Here is a 16,956-nt window from a genome sequence, read left to right on the forward strand (position 1 = left end):
GTCCCTTTAATATGTTATCCAATCCAATCAATGCGCTCCAGTGGTGTCGTTAAACAAAAAAAACTTTCACTTTCCACAGAAATATCAAACTGACTAATAAAAATACGCGTTCCCCATAAATAAGGAATAATGCATTTTATTTGTCTTCTAAATATACTGGATTGTTTATGACACTTCTAATTTCAGGATGGGGGTGGATACGCACCCCCAGACCCTCTCCTTGCATCTACGATCGCTGCCCCTCACTGGCGGATCGTAAAGTTAAACCTATGAATGAACTGAATTGATCAGAACTCCCCACTCATAATATTATTCTCCCCCTTCCACCTTATATATTGACTTGTCTTACAATCCTAACCAGCGGTAAAGCACTCGCTTGGTGCGCCGTAGGTCTAGGATCGATTCCCGTCGGTGGGCCCATTTGACTATTTCTTGTTCAAGCCAGTGCACTTTGGCTGGTATTTCCAATGACATGGTATATGCTATTCTGTCTGTGGGATGGTGTATATAAAAGATCCCTTGCTACCAATGGAAAAATGTAGCGGGTTTCCTCTCAAAGACTATATATATATGTCAGAATTATTATATGTTTGACATCCTATAGCCTATGATGAATAAACCAATGTGCTCTGGAGATGTCGTTAAACAAACAAACTTTAACTTTACAATCCTAACATGATTTAATAGAGTGGAAATTTGCCTGGGTGTCCCTGCCCATAAGCGTCTGGCTATACGAGTGTTAATATGATAGTTCCTTATGCATTTTCAAATTTCATGACCACTACGCGTAGCCTGTACGAGATGAGCCCATGCTTTCATCCATCACCACCCCCCCCCCCCCCCCCCCCCCCACGCAACTTTTATATTTACATGACGCCCCGTAACACGAGTCAGAAACAATATGGGTGACACCCTCCCCAATAATACCCCCTCCGAAGTCAATGTCCCTGATAAACAAATACACGATCACTTACCTCTATTCATATATTTTCACTCAATAGTTGTATAAAATTGCTGACGTCGTGTGAAACATATTGATGTTTATATGGTAACGCCTCCGGCATTTTTCGTAACTTAACGGAAAATGTCGAAATACCATTGAAATGTGTTGATGATCCGGCTGGGATAAGTGGAATAAGACTACTATCGTGTTACAACTTAGAAAATAGAGCAATCATGGACATATCAATTTATATACGTTTTTCTGAAGAAAAATAATTACAAGTAAAATTGCTGGAAATCGTACAATAAAAAACATAAAAATTCAACAACAATGCTTTGACGTTTTAATCACGGGCGTTCGGGTACTGGTGGGAGATTACAGCTGTTTTAATTAGTACCACTCGATGAAACGAGTTATGTACGTACCCTTTATTGTCGTATATATTGACAAGGCGTATACGACAATACAGGTGTGACGGTACATGCTCTTAATTATCTTTTCGCCTGTGGCGATATTAATTGTTTTAGAAGGCCGTGTGCAGTTCCAAATTGCACTTAGCCAGGTGGGCAACTTGTTACGTAATACTTCTGCGCGACGGTCATCGAGCTTTTCTAATACACACCCAGAGCAGGTGTGGAGGCCATGTGGCTAGTAGTTACGTAATATCTCCGGTAGTGCTGTTTATGGCCAGGGGATTGCTCGCGGATTGGCGACAGCCAGACTGACGATCAGAGAGAAATATAGCGACTCTGGGGAGAGGAGGAATATCAGATGATAGGGGGAGGACCGCCTTGTACCCCCAGGCGATATTCTGATTTTATAATAAATAGCTAGGGTTTAGAGATATCTGGGAGAACCAAAAAGGAAGGTTTCCGGGAATGTTGTCCGTTTGGACTTTGGTAAATATATTATTTCTGCTCTGTTGTATAACCTTGATGTGATTTATGTGACTTTAAATATTTTAATACTGTATTATACCAATATTCTTTAGACAGTGTCTTCGGTCATCTGACGAAGTAAATCGTAGACTGTTTGTTCTAACATTATACGAGTATTTGGTAATATAAAGCTTAGCCAGTCATCCTAGAAGACCTAGGTAAACTGTAGGTTATTGTCTTTATTGTGATAGGTACCAGTATTAATTCTGTGTTACAAGGTTACTGAATGAGTAGTTAGGGTTAATTAAAAATTAACCAGTTAGGAATAGAGCTGTAATTCCTTTATTAATTAAGTTCCCCTTGAAGCGTTTCTCAATTATCACACGTGTGGGTGTTGTGTCACGGTGAAGTGATTAGCATATTGTGTAAACTAGACACCTAGAGATTAACTAATTAAGTGATCAGTTCTGGGTTGTTATTATTGTTGATATTAATTTACTACTGCGGCAGTACATTTGTCAGCGTAGGTTAATACAGATTCCAAAGTGTATTGTGTTTTTGTTGTGTTTTCTAGTGAACTAAACGTGCTATATTACATATACTTTATATAAGATCGTATCTCTGATCATACCTAGACGAGCCATACTCGGGTAAATACCACCCGTTACAGAGAGATCTAATAGATATACAGTTAGGAGAGATATTTGGATAATATTGTTTTATTCAGTTACGGGTATTATAGAATCAGGGTACGCGCATGACTCGTTCCATCGAGTGGTACTAACTAAACATACATAAATCCAACCAGGAACCGAACGCCCGTGATTTTAGTATGCTTATTGATGTCAACGACCGGCCTCGGTGGCGTCGTGGTTAGGCCATCGGTAGGTAGGTACTGGGTTCGGATCCCGGTCGAGGCATGGGATTTTTAATCCAGATACCGACTCCAAACCCTGAGTGAGTGCTTCGCAAGGCTCAATGGGTAGGTGTAAACCACTTGCACTGACCAGTGATCCATAACTGGTTCAACAAAGGCCATGGTTTGTGCTAATCTGCCTGTGGGAAGCGCAAATAAAAGATTCCTTGCTGCCTGTCGTAAAAGAGTAGCCTATGTGGCGACAGCAGGTTTCCTCTAAAAACAATGTCAGGATGACCATATGTTTGACGTCCAATAGCCGATGATAAGATAAAAAATCAATGTGCTCTAGTGGCGTCGTTAAATAAAACAAACTTTACTTTTTGTTCGTTCCATCGAGTGGGTTCTAACTAAGCATCCATAAACTCCAACTAGGAAGAAGAAGGAAGGAAATGCTTTATTTAACGACGCACTCAACACATTTTATTTACGGTTATAGGGCGTCAGGCATATGGTTAAGGACCACACAGATAATGAGAGAGGAAACCCGCTGTCGCCACTTCATGGGCTACTCTTTTCGATTAACAGCAAGGGATCTTTTATATGCACCATCCCACAGACAGGATAACACATACCACTGCCTTTGATATACCAGTCGTGGTGCACTGGCTGGAGCGAGTCCAACTAGGAACGCCAGTGATTTTAATATGCTTATTGATGCCAAAGCGATCTAGTACTATCTAATAACGACTGCTAACTTCTGCGTTGTTCTGCTGCAATATTGTCTACAAGTGTGGAAAGGATACAACTGTATAAATAGCTATAGAGGTCAGCCACTGCTTGTTTGTCTGTTCATCAGGACCGCTGATGTTTATGTGGGGTGGGGTGAGGTAGGAGGGGGTGTGGGGGGGGGGGGGGGGCGGGCATCCACACCGTCTGTCAGTCGGTTTGGGATCGATCCCCGTCAGTGGGCCCATTGGGCTATTTCTCGCTCCAGCCAGTGCACCGCGACTGGTACCGCAAAGGCCGTGGTATGTGCTATCCTGTCTATGGGATGTTGCATATAAAAGATCCCTTGCTGCTAATCGAAAAGAGCTCATGAAGTGGCGACAGCGGGTTTCCTCCCTCAATAACTGTGTGGTCCTTAACCATATATCCGACGTCATATATATTGTAAATAAAATGTGTTGAGTGCGTCGTTAAATAAAATATTTCCTTCTTGTTGTTTTTGCAATATTACATTCAGAAAGGACATGCGGTTGCAAACAAGTGGACTCGTTTTCTCTCTCGAACTTGCACCCCCCTCCCACCCCCCACCCCCCACCCCCAAACACACACACACCCCAGCTTATGGCAAGCTTTGGAATGTTGTTGGAGTTCCGCGTTGAGTATACCGGGTCGCGACTTTATCTTATCATCGGCTATTGGACGTCAGACATAAGGTCATTCTGACACTGTTATTTAGAGGAAACCCGCTGTCGCCACATAGGCTACTCTTTTACGACAGGCAACAAGGGATTTTTTATTTGCGCTTCCCACAGACAGGATAGCACAAACCATGGCCTTTGTTGAACCAGTTATGGATCACTGGTCGGTGCAAGTGGTTTACACCTACCCATTGAGCCTTGCGGAGCACTCACTCAGGGTTTGGAGTCGGTATCTGGATTAAAAAACCCATGCCTCGACTGGGATCCGAACCCAGTACCTACCAGCCTGTAGACCGATGGCCTAACCGCGACGCCACCGAGGCCGGTTACTTCCACTCCAGCACCTCAGGTGAAGTTGTCGACTATACAGACCGCTCCTGTTGAGAAGCGCCCTGCTGTTGTTGTTGAGGCGACGACGGCCGTCAAGAGGAAAGCAACATCTCCTGTCCGACAGATGGCACCCCCGGAGGAGGACGTAGATACCTGGCAACTGGCCTTGGCTCAGTACCGGGACTACGTCCAGGGCGACACGACCGATACGGCGAAGCTGAAAGGCAGGTTTTGCAATCAGGACTGGAGGCCGCTGTCAGACGGGAGCCACTTCGAGCTCCACAACATTCGGCTCCAGAGCTCAGCGACGGGACTCATCGTGACGCACCGGCGCCAGCAGACCTACCGACAAGCGATCCTCCTTTACGAGATGGACTGTTCAACAATCCACAGGATCGTCAAGACGATCTGCGGCGCCGATTACCGCATGGTCATCAGAGATCTGCTCTCTAAGAAGCAACTCATTCCATCGCTGACTGCAACTCCGGACATCGGCTCGCCGTAGTCGCCAACCTCTCCCCTAACAGCCTTAACGAGGCCACTCGCGTGGACATATAGATCGGACTTTAAACTTTTAGACCTTCGTTCAAACTTTTATGTCGAAATTACCTCTTTTTTTCAATATATTATTAAATAGTCCGATCCTCTCTTCTTTCTCTTATTTATTTTTGGACTGTCCTTCAAAAATGCTCCAAATTATATAAATATTCTTTTTTTTTAATCCCACTAAGCTCTTTTACTAATTACCAAATTTAATGAGTAGATTTTTTAAAAATTAATTACATTAATTAGAGATACGCATTAAAATTTTAAAGGCCCACTATTTAATTTTTGGATGTAAATTAAAAAATTGTCCCCTTAATGTTTTCTGTCCCGGAGCAAGTCACTGGCTATCCACAGACAGACCCCGGGACGGACATCTTCGAAACTCTAATGGTATATGAGCATGTACAAATTATTCGCATTCGCATGTATGGTTAGGGTCAAGAGCGTATGTGTTGTTGGCGGATGAATGGCTATATGAATGGGTGTGAAGAGGCTGGCCGTTCTCTCATGTTTGTTTACTTCCTGAAAAAGGGACACGTGAAAGGCAGTAATTTTATATGCCGGAGATTGACTTGGGTGAGGATGAAAACTGCCATAATTAGCGCTGTCAGTAATTTCAGATATTTTACATGACTACTTTGCAGGACCGGAAGAAACGGTGGAGGAGCGGGGTCCGGAAGGGTAAAAAAAAATATATATATATGTTTTATTTAACGACGCACTCAACACATTTTATTTACGGTTATATGGCGTCAGACATATGGTTAAGGACCACACAGATTTTGAGAGGAAACCCGCTGTCGCCACTACATGGGCTACTCTTCCAATTAGCAGCAAGGGATCTTTCATTTGCGCTTCCCACAGGCAGGATAGCACAAACCATGGCCTTTGTTGAACCAGTTATGGATCACTGGTCGGTGCAAGAGGTTTACACCTACCCACTGAGCCTTGCGGAGCACTCACTCAGGGTTTGGAGTCGGTATCTGGATTAAAAATCCCATGTCTTGACTGGGATCCGAACCCAGCACCTACCAGCCTGTAGACCGATGGCCTACCACGACGCCACCGAGGCCGGTGGAAGGGTAAAAAGGTGAAACAAAATTTACGGGTTTGTTTGTTTTTTGTTCTCTTGTCCCACTCTATTTAAGGATAAAAATCTGGCTTGGGTCTCCAGACTGTGACCCACACTTTAGAGTCTGTGTCACCTCCATATATCGTTCCTACGGGCTTTATTTGGGCACATTAGAAAAGGCCTCAAATGCAGAATGTTACTAGCACGTACGCGAATTGTTGTATATGTTGCTGTCCTGAGTATTTTGTGTGAATCAAACGCATATTATATTATATTATATATAACATTTCCACTGCACAGGATATTTTCGAACAAAACGTGGCAGGATTTCGAACGAAACTGTTTTCTTTTACTAAGACAGACCAATTTATAAGGTGGAGTGTGTGTGTGTGTGTGTGTGTGTGTGTGTGAGAGAGAGAGAGAGAGAGAGAGAGAGAGAGAGAGAGAGAGAGAGAGACAGAGAGAGAGAGAGAGAGAGTGTGTGTGTGTGTGTGTGTGTGTGTGTGTGTGTTTTCATTTTGTTTTCTGAAAAACATGACTTTGGGTAAAACCGCTTCATGTATGTCAGTCCTAGACATCATTCTTAATAGCACCGCGATCAGTGCAAACTCCTAGACTTAAATCTTTTGGGACTGAAAAACAACAATAAGTCAGTGTTATCGATGACATTTCCAGTGACAAGATTATATCTCTTGGGCGGCATACTGGGATACAGAGAACTGAGGGTTTTTTCGACAGAAAATCAATTGACTTTATTTCAGGTTGTCGCAATATGTTTGACATGAGTCTAATTTCATTCTTTTAAAACACGATTAGTTCCATATGATGACGGGAGAGGTCATTGACGACATCACGTTTGGAATGGAACCTTGACATCAGATGTGTATAAGTGGCGCTGTTTAGGAAGTTATGCATCACTGAAGGATAACAACTTTTTTTGGTCGTCTTTAAGAAAAAAACAAAACAAAAACAAAACAAAACATTGGGGCGGGACGTAGCCTAGTGGTACAGCGTTCGCTCGATGCGCGGTTGGCGTGGGATCGATCTCCGTCGGTGGTCCCATTGGGCTATTTCTCGTTCCGGCCAGTGCACAACGACTGACATATCAAAGGCCGTGGTATGCACTAACCTGTCTATGGGATGGTAAGAGTAGCCCATGCAGCGGCGACAGTGGGTTTCCTCTCGCAATATCTGTGTGGTCATTAACCATATGTCTGACGCTATATATCCGTAAATAAAATGTGTTGAGTGCGTCGTTAAATCTTTTCTGGGCAGGATACATCTGGGGCTGGCCCCGTAAAGCCGTTTTAAAAACGCCTGATGCGCGAGCGATCTAAGATCGATTCCCGTCGGTGGCCGATTGGGCTATTTCTCTATCCAGCCAGTGTTCCACAATTGGTGTAACAGAGGCTGTGGTATGTACTATCCTGTTTGTGGGATGATGCATATAAAAGATCCCTTGATGCTAATTGAAAAGAGTAGCCCATGAAGTGGCGACAGCGGGTTTACTCTCTTAATATTTGTGTGGTCCTTAACCTATGTCCGACGCCATATAACCGTAAATAAAAATGTGTTGAGTGCGTCGTTAAATAAAACATTTCTTTCTTTCTTTCTTTCTTTCCTTTTTAAGGAATTTATAATGTTATATATGAAACGGAAAGTTAAATACCTTGGAAACTAGGACACATGTCTATTTTCGCAAAGCTCTCTTTGAAATCAGTGTTAAATTGCCCAACTTTAAATGAAGGTTTCCAATAGAACGAGTTCTGTTTGACGCTAACAAGTAACTACATACACCATTGCGAACATACATTAGGATTTATTTTCTCTCCAAAATTGAGAACATTTCCGTCTAAGTGTGCTGCTATATGACCGCATCTGGCTGTAGTACCGGTCGGAACAAGTGGTTCCTCAAACGATTCACTCCAGTTGTCTCTGCAATGCACAATATTACAAAACAACATGGGCAAAACCCAGCCAGAAGGCTTACCGTTAAATTTTTTTTTAAATGTTTTAATTCTTCCCCAATTACTAGAAGTGAATATGTAAACCACAACATATGTCACAATTAGGAACTATAGTGGATAAATAAACTCTCATCCGAAAGTGAACTGTGTAGTGAGACCTAAGCAATACCGCATCGACCGTGTAAATCTTGTTTGCAGTGCAGTGCGAAACTGCAGTTGCGAGAGGTTAGTGAGTTAGGTCCCTTTGCTTTAAGTAAGAGCAAGTATAATTCTATTATCTTTCTCTCTCTCTCACTTTCTGGTCTCTCACCCCCTCCCACACGCACCTCTCTCTCTCTCTCTCTCTCTCTCTCTCTCTCTCTCTCTCTCTCTCCATCTGTCTGTCTGTCTCTCTCTACACCACACACACTCACATACTCTCTCTCTCTCTCTCTCTCTCTCTCTCTCTCTCTCTCTCTCTCACACACACACACACACGTACAATTCTTCAATTCTTTATTCAAACTTTGAGCAGTAACCGCTCTTTTCTCTCTCTCACACACACACAAACATGCTCTGTTCTCTGTCTCTCTCACACACATACATACCCGCTATCTCTCTCTCTCTCTCTCTCTCTCTCTCTCTCTGTGTGCGTGTGTCTCTCTCTCTCTGTATGTCTGTCTGTCTGTCTGTCTGTCTGTCTGTCTGTCTCTCTCTCTCTCTCTCTCTCTCTCTCTCTCTCTCTCTCTCTCTCTCTCTCTCTCTCTCTCTCTCTCTCTTACTGTCTTACTTTCTCAGTAAAACCAAAAAACAGATGAATAGACAAAAACATTTATTCAATCAAGAAAAATAAGTTAATTACTATTTCAATGCTACATACACAGCCAACAACACGGGTTTCTTATCTAAGTAATAAATATACAAAATATACACATTAAAACTCTGGTGGACGGAAGTTAATGTACATATTTATACTATGTTCCCCATAGCGTAAGGCTTGTTATACACAAAGACACGAAATACATTTCGTTTTAGATAAACAATATCGTACTATATATCTACTATTGGATAGATTACGAGCATAAATAATTCATTTAGTAATTAATCGAAAATATTAAGCTGATTTGTTTTGTTTTGTAAATTAAATTTAAATAAGTGTGTTAAGGCGACGTCACACGATACGAGTGTCCCATACGAACATAGCCGATTGACAGTTTAAACATTAGTTGCTATACAATCGGTTATTCTCGTGGTGATTCTGGTACAAGGCACTTGTGTCGTGTGGAGTCGCCTTTATGTGGTATCGCTGATCGTGTAAAAAAAACATCGACCAAATCCCCTCCCCACCATCCAACTGATACAAATGTTACTACAGAGAAACCTCTCAAGACCGGATCTTCTGTAAACCGGAATTCCCTCAAAACCGGACCTTTTACAGAGTCCTTTAAAAAAAAGAAGAAGTACATAATGTAACCTCCCTAATCCGGATCCCTCTAACTACCGGACAATTATCTTGTTCCCAATGGGTGTCCAGTTTAGAAGGGTTTCACTGTATTTCATATATCTTTATAATTCCCAAATGCTATACATAACATGCATAGCAAAGTTTTATAAATATGCATTACAAATCGCACAGACGCAACACAAGACGTTACTAACACAACACAATAATATAAAAACCACAGTATCTAAGCTTTGATGAGTCACCGAATTACTGTCTCGCATCTGCAACAGCATGACGAGTTTCAGAGAATGATTGTTTTTCAAGTCGTATGTATATTCCTGAGTTACGTAACATACTGCTAGCTTGCCACCGTATCGTACATTACTCCCTTACATGTTTCCGAGTAGACTTGTTCGTCTACTGTAGGTTTCATTATTACATTTTGTTATTGCAGGAAGTATCTATAAAAGGACATAACATATACCTAAATATTGTTGCTTATTACGAACAAATGGCCTCAATCCATAAGTCTTAAGACATACACCCTTTATAAACAGAATGATCATATACTACCTTAAGACATAAGCCTTTATAAACAGAATGATCATATACAACCTTGAGATGTCCTTCATAGAAAAATGGATTAAACGTAGACTGGCAACATGTGTTGTTGTTTTTTTGTTTTGTTTTCTTAAAGCCAACAAGGACTCTTTGTGAATATTGATGCTTTGTTCGATCGTTGGTTCAATTCATTTATATTTAATAGCACATTTTATTTCTTCTGAGGGGTAAATTAATTTTTAAATGTTAATATATAACATGAAGATGATGTTATTCCATGACGCACTTGTGCTATGCATCATCTGTGTCGAGACAATATGACGACAATGATGTGTCAGTGGTGCTCACACATACAGAGAGTATTCCACCTACTGTACCCATCGGCATGACATTTGAATGTCTTCAATATTACTATTAACCTCTCGACCGACGCAGACATTTACAGTGATGAATATCTATAGTCCGTCTCACAGGGAGGGCCTTTTATCATACTATGAAATTTACTACAAGTTATTTATATCTGAGCCGAATGATTTGTAAATTGCACACAAAATAGTATATTTGTTGTTATTTTCAAAACACTTTTACGTTTCTGGCGTCAAACCAAACTGACATTATTTACCAAGAATATTTTTATAGAATGATGGGACGTACTATAAATTGGTTCGATCAGAACTGTCTGGTTCTATATAAAGCACAAGTCATTGAAGCAATTCCTTTCTCTATCCTCAACAGAACTCTGGAGAAGTCAGAGATCGTGTCCGCAGCACGCGTGCTTGATTCGTTAAACAGTTATGTGAAGGGAGCATGCCTCAAATGATCCACACCAACACTCATATTAATCTTTTAACCTGCCTTGGTGGTGTTGTGCTTAAGCCATCGGCCTGAGGCTGGTAGGCACTGAGTTCGTACCCAGAGCGAGGGAGAGCTAACTCTATACAGACGTCTCTCGGTACTAACGCACTAACAACTAACCATTATCCTTCTTCTTGGATAGGCATCCCTGATAGTTGCGGAGTGTGTTTGAACTTAAACTGAATATAAGCTTGAACATAAATCGAAATGAAAGGAATCATTTTGTAGCCTGCTGACACGCAACGCCGGTGTGCATGGACGTTTTACTTTTTCAGCATCAGGTCTAAAGAAAGTAATTATCTGGTAGATTCATCGAAACATACATAGCGTTATATCCACTTGTATTGAGATCTCTAATTAATAAACACATTATTATACTTGAAATAACATAATTCGCATGGCTAGAGAAGATGGTCCCCAGTCTCCACATGCTAAGACGTATAATCCATCTGCCCGTAATCTGTATACGTATTCGTAATCCCAATGCATCAACCGTATGCGTATTCGTAATCCGCAATGCGTAATCCGTAGCAATGACAATGTATGCATGTAGGTCGAGAAGATTCGATACGTGCGTTTCTCTTTTCATTGTTAATTATGTATACATATACGTATACGGTTTACAGACAAATTGAATTTTTCGCCTAATAATCATTGTCTACGGTTATCCAGTATTTCGGGTCTGTATTGTGATCCCGCCATATGCGTTTGCGTATCTTTTTTCAATATTAATAACGTATACAGATATGGTTTTAAGACAAATGGAATCTCCGCCTAATAATCATTCTCCACGGTTATCCAGTATTCCGGGTCTGTATTGTGACCCCGCCATACGCGTTTGTACATCTCTGCATTATTAATTACGTATACGGATACGGTTTACAGACAAATTGAATTTCCAGGCTAATAATCATTGTCTACGGTTTTCCAGTATTTCAGGTCTGTATTGTGATCCCCTGCCATACCTGTATGCGTATCTCTTTTCCTTATTATTTACGGATACGGTTTACAGACAAATTGAATTGCCAGCCTAATAGTCATTGTCTACGGTTATCCAGTACTTCGGGTCTGTATTATGATCCCGACTACGAGAGGACAGTTTGATCTTGGTCTTATCCTTCTGTGTGAAGAACCCGGGATCGGCGACACCGTCATACTCCTTGGTTCCGTCGAACACGCCGGGGTCTTTGTTCTTGTTCCGAATCCTCGACCTCCGTTTCTTCGCCGTCTGTATGTCCGTCTCCGTGGCCGTGTCCTTGAGAATCGACTTGTCGAACTGGGTTCCGAACGTCTCCATCTTGCTGTTGTTGTACGGCACGGGCCACTGGTCGATGGATAGCTCGTCGAGATCCGTGGAAGCCTCGCTGACTGAAGGTGTGTCCTCGGGCGCTATCGGACGCCTGTACTTCTTCCTCACGTAGACGAGGCTGATGATCATGGAGCATATGATGAGGAAGAAGACCGCGGCGACGACGATGAGGACGATCAGGAGGGTGGGGCTGTCGGCAGCAGCTAGTGGAGCTTTTGCTGTGGTGTCCGGAGATGGCGTAGTGGATCTGCCGATGATGCCAACTCGCAGTGTAGTGGTTGTGGCTCTCTTTGAAGCAGATACTTCTTGAGCCTGGGTAATAGATAGCGGGAAAACAGTAAGAAACAATCAAAACTATAGACTTCTTGAGCCTGGGTAACAGATGGTGGGAAAACAGTAAGAAACATTCAAAATTATAGACTTCTTGAGCCTGGGTAACAGATGGTGGGAAAACAGTAAGAAACATTCAAAACTATAGACTTCTTGAGCCTGGGTAATAGATAGTGGGAAAACAGTAAGAAACATTCAAAATTATAGACTTCTTGAGCCTGGGTAACAGATGGTGGGAAAACAGTAAGAAACATTCAAAACTATAGACTTCTTGAGCCTGGGTAACAGATGGTGGAAAAACAGTAAGAAACATTCAAAACTATAGACTACTTGAGCCTGGGTAAGAGATAGCGGGAAAACAGTAAGAAACATTCAAAACTATAGACTACTTGAGCCTGGGTAACAGATGGTGGGAAAACAGTAAGAAACATTCAAAACTATAGACTTCTTGAGCCTGGGTAAGAGATAGCGGGAAAACAGTAAGAAACATTCAAAATTATAGACTTCTTGAGCCTGGGTAATAGATAGCGGGAAAACAGTAAGAAACATTCAAAACTATAGACTTCTTGAGCCTGGGTAATAGATAGTGGGGAAAACATTCAAAATTATAGACTTCTTGAGCCTCTGTTGGCGATGACCGGCCGCGGTGGCGTCGTGGTTAGGCCATCGGTCTACAGGTTAGAAGGTACTGGGTTCGGATCCCAGTCGAGGCATGGGATTTTTAATCCAGATACCGACTCCAAACCCTGAGTGAGTGCTCCGCAAGGCTCAGTGGGTAGGTGTAAACCACTTGCACCGACCAGTGATCCATAACTGGTTCAACAAAGGCCATGGTTTGTTCAAGCGCGTTTCCCTTGGCCACATTATCCTAGTTTATAGGCGGATATGTCCAATATAGGATTAATCCATTCACTCAGTAATTCATTCATTTACTCATTAAATCCTTCGCGGCGGGACGTAGCCCAGCCAGAACACAACGACTGGTATATCAAAGGACGTGGTATGTGCTATCCTGTTTGTGGGATGGTGCATATAAAAGATCCCTTGCTACTAATGACAACAATGTACCGGGTTTCCTCTCGAAGACTATATGTGAAAATTCATTAATGCTTACCTGTAAATATTTATTAACAATAATTTAGGATAAATACGTACCTCGATGAACAACGTTATGGCGGCTATTGATTGGTCGACAGTTTTCAGTGCCCGGGTCACAGTTACGACTCCGGTGGTTCTGTCTATTGTAAAATAGTCATTCGCTGTTTGTGGGTTACCTGTGAAATGTGCAATACAAAATGTCATATCAATTGCAAATACATAGTGGAATTGGCAAAAGGCAAGTGGCCACTCAGAAAAATACGAGTAAGTGTCTTTTTTCAGGCAGAAAAAAACCCGGTTTTTGTTTGTTCCTTCTTTCTGAAGTTAGCGCGAGTACTCTGACTGTAAGAGAGCTAGGCTGACATTTGTAAAGGCTAATAACCGTTCAAATGTCCGTCTAGCTCTCTTACAGTCAGAGTACTGGGCTATCTGAAGTGGGGGATGGGCATAGGTGTACGGGCTCCCATTTCTTGTATGGTGGCAGGCTAGCTTTTGCCCGAATTAAACGAAAATGCCCAATTCTGGATAACAAAATTTATTCATATTAGCATTACTGCCAAACAGCTATATACATGTATTGAATCACTACGCATATTTACGTGGATTACAACGAATTTTGAGGGTAGAATCATGAAAATACACGCTAAAAAGGCATCACGTTAGCACATTTTGCCCGAATATTTATAAACGTTTATCCCGAATTTGAGGTTTTTCTCCCCAACGCCTGTCTCGTACATGACACATGGGGATGGCGATAGCTGAACACCTACCGGCCCAGTCATTTTTGCCGTAGACTCGGTCTTATTGGATTTTTTTCAATTGTTTATTCATGAAGTGCACAATAAACATTTTGTGAAATGTATATGTATCTATCTATCCATCGATCCATCCATATATATATATATATATATATATATATATATATATATATATATATATATATATGCGCAATACACCTTTTGTGAAATGTCTATGTATCTATCTATCTATCTATCTATCTGTCTATATATATATATATATATATATATATATATATATATATATATATATATATATAATATAAAATCATAAAAATCAATTCCTTTATCAGGCGCGGATCCGAGGAGGATGCAGAACACCCTATTCACGTCAAAACACATTTTGGTGGCTTTTTCCGGTTTGTTTCGTTTTGGACCGGCCTCGGTGTCGTCGTGGTTAGGCCATCGGTCTACAGGCTGGTAGGTACTGGGTTCGGATCCCAGTCGAGGCATTGGATTTTTAATCCAGATACAGACTCCAAACCCTGATTGAGTGCTCCGCAAGACTCAATGGGTAGGTGTAAACCACTTGCACCGACCAGTGATCCATAACTGGTTCAACAAAGGCCATGGTTTGTGCTATCCTGCCTGTGGGAAGCACAAATAAAAGATCCCTTGCTGCTAATCGGAAGAGTAGCCCATGAAATGGCGACAGCGGGTTTCCTCTCAAAATCTGTGTGGTCCTTAACCATATGTCTGACGCCATATAACCGTAAATAAAATGTGTTTAGTGCGTCGTTAAATAAAACATTTCTTTCTTTCTTTCTTTCTGTTTCGTGTTGTTTGGAGTGTTTCTCCGCCTATTTTAAATTACATGCACCGCTAATATTTAAATGGTTGCATATACACCCACTGACAAAATACCTCGGCTGCTTAGACCTGATGTATAACTTGTACTACAATTATGCTTATTACAAATCATGCAGCATTTGTAGTTTTAAAACACGACTACTTGACTCATAGAAGGTGTGTAATCCTCAAGAAATCTGCATTAATTTGACAGCACATGCCTATATATCATATAAATAAACAGGCATGTTATATTCCTTATCCCACAAACACAAAACAATTTTCAAAAGGTATACATGAATTGTATAATAACAATTCCAGGCTGCACCTAACAGTAGACAGGGCTACTTACATCCTGAAAAAGACGAAACATAACTTCTTTTACTTAGCTGGAAAAGACATTACATATGAAAGTAAAGTTTGTTGTATTTAACGAAGCCACTAGAGCATATTGATTTTTTTATCTTATCATCGGCTATTGGACGTCAAACATATGGTCATTCTGACACTGTTTTTTAGAGGCAACCCGCTGTCGCCACGTAGGCTACTCTTTTACGACAGGCAGCAAGGGATCTTTTATTTGCGCTTCCCATATGCAGGATAGCACAAAGCATGGCCTTTGTTGAACCAGTTATGGATCACTGGTCGGTGCAAGTGGTTTACACCTACCCACTGAGCCTTGCGGAGCACTCACTCTGGGTTTAGAGTCGGTATCTGGGATCCGAACCCAGTGCCTACCAGCCTGTAGACCGATGGCCTAACCACGACGCCACCGAGGCCGGTACACTACATATGATTACCGTGCCATGTGGAGCGGGATTTAGCTCAGCTGGTTGAGCGCTGGCCTGAGATTATTTTTACTGGCACTTGTCAATTTTGGTCAGGTAAGATCTTGTAATGCTAGCCTAACTATTTCGTACAGCAGTAGAGAAGAAAAATCATGTTTTCAAACAATCACATAACCTGTGAAATTTAACAAAATGTATTTGAGAACAGCTACAATATATGGATTATATTTAGCATGACTAAATTAATGTGTTAAATCATGTTATTGTCTACCCATCTTAAAACGTCGTTTCTTAACGCTCAGTACAAACACAAGTACAAAAAGGGTTAATACTTCACCTCCTTTTAAGAAGAAGTCAATTGAATAATTGAGCGTGTCTCTGTCCCTAGCCAGGATCCTATGGGGACTGATATTATTCAGTGGACCCTGAAATCAAAATGAAAACAAATTAGAATTAGGGGCAAAACTTATTTCACAAACCTCACCATTTATGGGGACATATCATTCTTCCCATAAGTATGTGAATTTTAAATAAATATTACTACAAAATAATTAAACACCAATACTCAATATGTTAACAAATTAATTGGCGAAATTTTATTTTACCGAAAAGATATTACAAAACCGGGACAGTGGCATGATACATCCGGTCTTGGACAGAACTCTCTGGATGTTTGTCCACGGAGGACGTGCTTGAATAGGTATTTGATGTAAGCATGCCAAAAATTGCACTCAAATACCACGAATGACCCACATGTTACAGAAAACTTAAAACAATGAAGCTGTATCTGGGAGCTTTACACACGAACTTGCTTTTGCTCGTTTTCGTTTTTCGTTTTTACAGTTCTGGAACACTATAGTTTCCTTCCTGTATTCACACTATGTCATGTGTAGCATTTCTGAGGATCGTGCTTGTCGTAAAGCTGTCCTCAATGTCAATGTCACACGAGGTGCAGCATTTGCGAGGATCGTACTTACTATAAAGCTG

At 41.4% G+C, this 16,956-nt stretch overlaps 1 protein-coding gene across 1 annotated transcript in view; it reads right to left on the reverse strand.

Annotated features, from left to right (window-relative positions):
- Positions 1 to 8,815: 8,815 nt before the first annotated feature.
- LOC121379747 (cadherin-12-like) overlaps positions 8,816 to 16,956 on the reverse strand; it is a 35,863-nt gene continuing 27,722 nt past the window's right edge. Inside the window, exons 9-11 of the mRNA XM_041508396.1 lie at positions 16,307 to 16,394; positions 13,653 to 13,771; positions 8,816 to 12,479 (exon numbers count right to left, since the gene is read on the reverse strand). Of these exons, the coding sequence (XP_041364330.1) occupies positions 11,889 to 12,479; positions 13,653 to 13,771; positions 16,307 to 16,394 (798 nt within the window). The 3' untranslated portion in view covers positions 8,816 to 11,888. The remainder of the gene's footprint in view (positions 12,480 to 13,652; positions 13,772 to 16,306; positions 16,395 to 16,956) is intronic.

Source organism: Gigantopelta aegis, chromosome 8, assembly GCF_016097555.1.
Source record: "Gigantopelta aegis isolate Gae_Host chromosome 8, Gae_host_genome, whole genome shotgun sequence".
NCBI lineage: Eukaryota > Metazoa > Mollusca > Gastropoda > Neomphalida > Peltospiridae > Gigantopelta > Gigantopelta aegis.